The sequence below is a fragment of the Bison bison genome, unplaced genomic scaffold, assembly GCF_000754665.1.
Source record: "Bison bison bison isolate TAMUID 2011002044 unplaced genomic scaffold, Bison_UMD1.0 scf7180017864244, whole genome shotgun sequence".
NCBI lineage: Eukaryota > Metazoa > Chordata > Mammalia > Artiodactyla > Bovidae > Bison > Bison bison.
The window spans coordinates 880,558-886,684 of NW_011494816.1; the positions used below are offsets into that span (position 1 = coordinate 880,558).

A 6,127-nucleotide genomic window follows, 5' to 3' on the forward strand; every position below is an offset into this window, starting at 1 on the left:
AAAGCTCAACATTCAGAAAACTAAGATTATGGCATCTGGTCCCATCACTTCATGGCAAATAGATGGGGAAACAGTGGAAACAGTGGCTGACTTTATTTATTTTTTGGTGCTCCAAAATCACTGCAGATGGTGATTGCAGCCATGAAATTAAAAGATGCTTGCTCCTTGGAAGAAAAGTTATGACCAACCTAGACAGCATATTAATAAGCAGAGATATTACTTTGCCAACAGAGGTCCATCTAGTCAAAGCTATGGTTTTTCCAGTGGTCATCTATGGATGTGAGCGTTGGACTATAAAAAAAGCTGAGCACCAAAGAATTGATGCTTTTGAACTGCAGTGTTGGAGAAGACTCTTGAGAGTCCCTTGGACTGCAAGAAGATCCAACCAGTCCATCCTAAAGGAAATCAGTCCTGAATATTCATTAAGGACTGATACTGAAGCTGAAACTCCAATACTTTGGCCACCTGATGTGAAGAACTGACTCATTGGAAAAGACCCTGATGCTAGGGAAGACTGAAGGCAGGAGGAGAAGGGGACGACAGAGGATGAGATGGTTGGATGGCATCAGTGACTCTGTGGACATGAGTTTGAGTAAGCTCCAGGAGTTGCTGATGGACAGGGAAGCCTGGTGTGCTGCAGTCCCTGGGGTCGCAAAGAGTCGGACATGACTGAGCCACTGAACTGAACTGATACCCAACATACATATCATACATATGAATGAAGAAAGACACCTGGGCTGAAATTCTATGCACGATTTTTTGGCTGAGTGACCTACTATGGGACAGGCCACTTGGTCTCTCTGAGCAGCACATAGTAGGTCCTTCAGAAATGATTTTAAACAACTTAATAGGATAATTAAAGGACTCTGGGCAGGGAAACGCAGAGCCTGGAGGCGGATATAAAGTCCCGCCCGGCCACCTCTGACTGCCAGCCCTCCCCCCTTTTCGCTCCCTGTCCCCAGGCTCCAGCCCTCTTTCATAGGCCCTCCAGTCACAGGCCCTCTTTCCCGCTCCCCACCCACCTCCGACCCCACCCCACCTGTGGCTCTGCACCCCGAAGGGCGCGCCGGTGAACCACTTGGTGGCCATGATGCTAGCCTGCCCCCTCGCGGCGAAGTCCTCGCAGGACTCGGGCCGTGGGACTCCTCCGCGGCGCCAGCCTCGCGAGCTGGCCGCCGACTGCAGCCACCGCTGCCACGGCAACCCAGGCCTTGTGATTTGTGATCCGCCGGAACCCGTGTGCTGTGTGTGTTGCGTCTTCGCCCGCGCAGCGCCCCGGCAGGCACGCCCGCGAGGTTCCCGACTTTTCCACTGGGCTCTGCACATTTTCACTGCTGCCTTGCCAGACATCCTTCCTCCAGGCGAGCCCGGCAGATTTAATGGCCCCTCATGGTGGTTAATATGGATGCCATTTGGTAGAGTTTTAGAGTCATTTGTTGAGGAAATAAAGTGAAGTCGCTCAGCCGACTCTTTGCGACCCCATCAACTGTAGCCTACCAGGCTTCTCCGTCCATGGAATTTCCCAGGCAAGAATACTGGAGTGGGTTACCATTTCCTTCTCCAGGGGAATCTTCCCGACCCAGGGATGGAACCCTGGTCTCCCGCGTTGCAGGCAAACGCTTTACCATCTGAGCCATCAGGGAAGCCCCATAAATTGAGGAACTGATTCTGATTTCCTGCTTTATGCCAGTACCCTGCACCGGGCCTGATGGAGAGCAAAGGCCTCTTAATGTTCACCTTATGCTGTTGGGACCAGTGAGACCCACAGGGGAGGTCTTGACTTAGGCAAACGGCCTCCCATTCCTTCTCCACTCTGTGAGGAGAAGGAGAAAGAGGGAACAGGCAAGGGGAGCCAGAGCGTGGAAGGTAGGAATGAAATCGGGTGGTGGGGGAGGTGTTTCAGGGATGGAGTCAGGACTCTGTTCCTCCCCATTACCCACCCTACCCCCACCATGACACCCACTCTGGCCAGACAATGTGCACGGTGTCTGGGACCCAGATGTGGCCCCTTCTCAGACAGTCTAGTGGAGGGAAACAGTGACTGCACAGTGTGATCAGGTCCAGAAGATAGGGAGGTCTCTGACCCAGACTGCAGGTGGTGGGTAGGTTGGGGAAGGAGGAGGAGGAGAAGAATTTCTTCCTGGAGGAGAAGAATTTCAAACTCAACATTAAAGAGTGTGTATATCTTGCTTGGTAAAGAAAAGAACTGAGGTTATATGCCCCCCCTAAGGCATGATCATTTCTCTCCTGTCAACCTCCCTTACCTTCCACCAGGGCCTGGGGTCATGCTACAGACTGTCTAATATCATCTCCTGTGATCGCCTTTGATCCTCCCAAGGGTTTTAGGCTGAGGCAGGGCAAAGAGTCATATACCATTTGATGAAAACAAGACTGAAACCAGAAACAGAACTTTCCTAGGGGTCCTGCATCCAGTCTGTGGTGGAAGTGGGTTACCAGATCAGTGGGTCTCCTTCCAGGCCCCACCCAACACCCTTTTGCCATCCCAATATAGCATTTAATCCATGATCTGGACTCACAGGCCCCAAGCTGGGCGGGCACATGACCACAGCACTTGGAGCATCCGTGCTGCCCTGCTGAGCTGAAGGTCGGAGGCATCAGTACTCAGGAACACACACAGGACAGCCACCCCAGGTCATCCAAGCATTGACTTTGCCCCTTCCCAACGTGCAATCTTGAGCAAGTCACTTCCTCCTCCGCTTCTCACCTTTCTTACCTTTAAAATAAAGCCAGTAATCTCTGTGTCTCCAGACTGCTATAAAGATTAAATGAGCCATTTAGGTACGCTCCATAGCAGAAGCATAATAAGAGGTCATTCCTAGCCCTTGGAAAGGGACCTTACAGAAGGCCCGGGGGCAGAGACTGTGTGTCCTTCACTGCTGGTGCAGTATGTGGCACAGAGAATGTGCTCAGCAAATATTTTTTGAATGACTAGTGAACAAATAAATGAATCTAATCCAGCTTCCCAGAAATGCATAAATCCTCAGAGAAACGCTTTCAAATCCTAGCCCTGCTGCTTCCTAACTGGTGGCCTCGGATGAGTTACCCTGGCTTCAATTTCCTTGTCTGTGACATGTGACTGCAACATTCTGGAGGAGCTGTTTTGAGGAATGAGTGACAAGTGGCTGTGTCCACTACCACATTCTATGAGCTGGGGAGGCCCTGCAACCAGACCCAGGGCTGCTCAGGTGCTCTTGGGCCCAGCCTTCCTGGGGTTACTTTCTTTCTCCCCCAGCCTAAGCACCTTGGCTCTGGGACTCATGGAGGAGAAGCCACAGGATATAAGCCAAGGTCCATTGGGCTGGGAGTTCTGGATGCCAGGCAGGCCAGAGCAGGCCAGGGTGAGTCAGCTGTGCAGCAAGGCAGCTGGCTCCAGTCAGCCCAAAGCATCCCCATCATAGCACTTTCCTGATCACAGCAATTAACTCTCTCTTGTAGGTACAATCGCAATCCTCTCCAACCCATATGGAACAGAAGAGGAAACTGAGGATCAGCCAGAGAGAGTAACTTGTCCTGGTCACATCTACTGAGCGTCACACAGTAGATACGAAGCTTATAAGTAAAGTGTGCTAGAGTTTCTAACCCATCCTCTGGTGCCATAAGTTATGTCAACAAAGTAAGTCAAGCTTCTGAGCCAGAGGATTCAGGCCTCTGAGACAGGGCTGTGGCTGCTGCCTTCAGTCCTCATCCGCTGCCGTCTCTTTCCCATGCTCTGTCCCTGGGCATACCTGGCCCTGGCAAAGCTCTAGCTTTTTCATGTGCCTTTGCTGCTGCTGAAATGCACCAGCAAACTACCCTCCCCATTCACCTCCTATTCATCTTCTCAGAGTCAGATCCAATGCCAAAGCCACCTATTAGAATGGCCATTATAAAACAAACAAGCAAAAACAGAGACAAAGTACGAATGTTGGTGAGGATATAGAGAAATTGAAACCTGTGTGCATTGTTGGTGAGAATATAAAATGGTGAAGCTCCATGGGGGAAAAAAAGTATAGCAGCTTTTCTGAAAAATAAACATAGAATTACCATACGACCCAGCAATTTCACTTCTGGGCATATACCCAAAAGAAGTGAAAGCAGGGACTCAAAAAGATATGTGTGCACCCATGATCATAGCAACATTATTCCCAAGAGCTAAAATGTGGAAACCACCCAAATAGCCATTGATGGACAAGTGGATAAACAAAATATAATATATACATACAAAGGAATATGATTCAGCCTTAAAAAGGAAGGTAATTTTGACGCAGTTACAACATGGATGAACCCTGAGTTATGTCAGTTTGACTACTATAAAGTAGTCAAATTCATAGAAACTAGAATGATGGTTGCTAGGCTGAGGAAGCAGGTATAGGGAGTTGTTTAATGGAATCAAAGTTTCAGTTTGGGAAGATGAAAAAGTTCTGGAGGTGGATGGTAGTGATGGTTGCACAATGTGACTATACTTAGTGCTACTGACTGTACAGTTAAAAATGGTTAAAATGGTAAATTTTATGTAATGGTTAAAATGGTAATTTAAGACAATGAAAAGAGGGGGGAAAAGTCAAACACCCCAGGAATCCATCTCTGATCTTCCCAAGCAGAGCAGGAGCCCACGTTTCACCTCATGATCACCAGCAATTTATAGTAACAACTTTACATTAAGATCATTAAATTTCACATTTTAAATTATGGGTGAAAAATATCTCCAGAATGCTGTTTTAATTTGCCATTTTATTGCTCAAGTCAAATATTTTTTTCCAAGTTTACAAATTGGCTCTATTTCCCCTTCTGAAAATGCTGATCAGTTTTTTTCATGAAGATAAAGTAACAGGGTCTTAGGAGCCCAGCCCCAGATGAAATGAAGGGTAGGAGGAACTCAGAAGTTCAGACCTGAAAAATCCAAGTCCTGGAGGACTAGCAGCTTTGAGGCAGGGAGCATAGCCCTTCTATTAGAGGACAGGGGCTAATGCCAGGCCTGGGGGAACACTGGCAAGAGCAAGAAAACCCAGAGTGCAGAATGAGTGGGAGCTGGTAGCTATCCAGAGTGACATTTACAAAGTTTACCCAGATATCTACCCTGGTCTTGGGGGAGGGAGTATCACCCTCATGTCACAGATGAGGGAAGAATAAAGTGTGAAATAATCTAGAGACTCATTCACACATTGGATGCGTCACTCATTCACACACTGTGCTAAGTCACTTCAGTTGTGTCCAACTCTTTGCGTCCCTATGGACTGTAGCCCACCAGGCTCCTCTGTCCATGGAATTCTCCAGGCAAGAATATCGGAGTGAGTTGCCATGCCCTCCTCCAGGGGATCTTCCCGATCTAGGGATCGAATCTGCATCTCCTCCGACTCCTGCATTGCAGGCAGATTCTTTACCTCTGAGCCACAAGGGAAGCCCCATTCACATGGTATCAGGGATTAAAAGCAGCACAGGAATCCCTGTCTTTCCACTGGGGCCCCACTGCAGGGCAGAGAGGAGGCAGAGAAATCCCAAGTGGGGAGGCCTGAGGAATAACAGCTAAGGAAGATCTGCAGAAGGGGACAGGTAAAGCAAACACTGAGGAGCGTGGAGGAACTGGGACAGCTACAGGAGTGAGGGCAGCTTTGGTGACGACTGGAAGGGCCAAGCCTGACTAGGTGAACTCACGCAGGGTGGAGGAGTGCTCACGGAGGAAGGGACTGGCTTGGGGTTCAGCAGACTGGGTTCCAGGCCTGCTTGGGCACACCCAGTTCTGTGACCTGGGCAAGTACTTTTCTCGTCTGAGCTTCACTTTTTCTCATCTGCTGAGCAGAGAGAGTAAAAGCACACCTTTTGCCAGGTACTGGGCGTTACACGCCCCGCATTTGGCACTACATCAGTGTATCAGGCACACCTGGTTGTGCAATGCAGGCGTCTAAAAGCCGCTGAGCAGCGAAAGCGGAAACACCCACAGGGCGCTCCTGAGTGGCTCTGACCCACCCACCGGCGGGCGGCGCCGGGGATGGGAGGTGGCTGTGCCCCAGGCTTCTGCGCGCTGACCCGCGCCTCCCGCGCCGGGCTCGCTAGAGGGGCGCCCCCCTCCACTGCAGCCTTGGGGGCCAGGCCCGGGGAGCCGCCGGGCAGCCATGGCGGAGCCCGAGGT

General features: G+C 50.1%; 2 protein-coding genes across 2 annotated transcripts in view; one reads left to right on the forward strand and one right to left on the reverse strand.

The window, feature by feature from the left end:
- LOC104993789 (chromosome unknown open reading frame, human C1orf177) overlaps positions 1 to 6,112 on the reverse strand; it is a 35,774-nt gene extending 29,662 nt beyond the window's left edge. The window contains exons 1-2 of the mRNA XM_010847193.1: positions 5,969 to 6,112; positions 1,040 to 1,191 (exon numbers count right to left, since the gene is read on the reverse strand). Of these exons, the coding sequence (XP_010845495.1) occupies positions 1,040 to 1,191; positions 5,969 to 6,112 (296 nt within the window). The remainder of the gene's footprint in view (positions 1 to 1,039; positions 1,192 to 5,968) is intronic.
- The window catches only part of TTC22 (tetratricopeptide repeat domain 22), a 24,572-nt gene continuing 24,555 nt past the window's right edge, over positions 6,111 to 6,127 (forward strand). The window contains exon 1 of the mRNA XM_010847195.1: positions 6,111 to 6,125. Within this exon, the coding sequence (XP_010845497.1) occupies positions 6,111 to 6,125 (15 nt within the window). The remainder of the gene's footprint in view (positions 6,126 to 6,127) is intronic.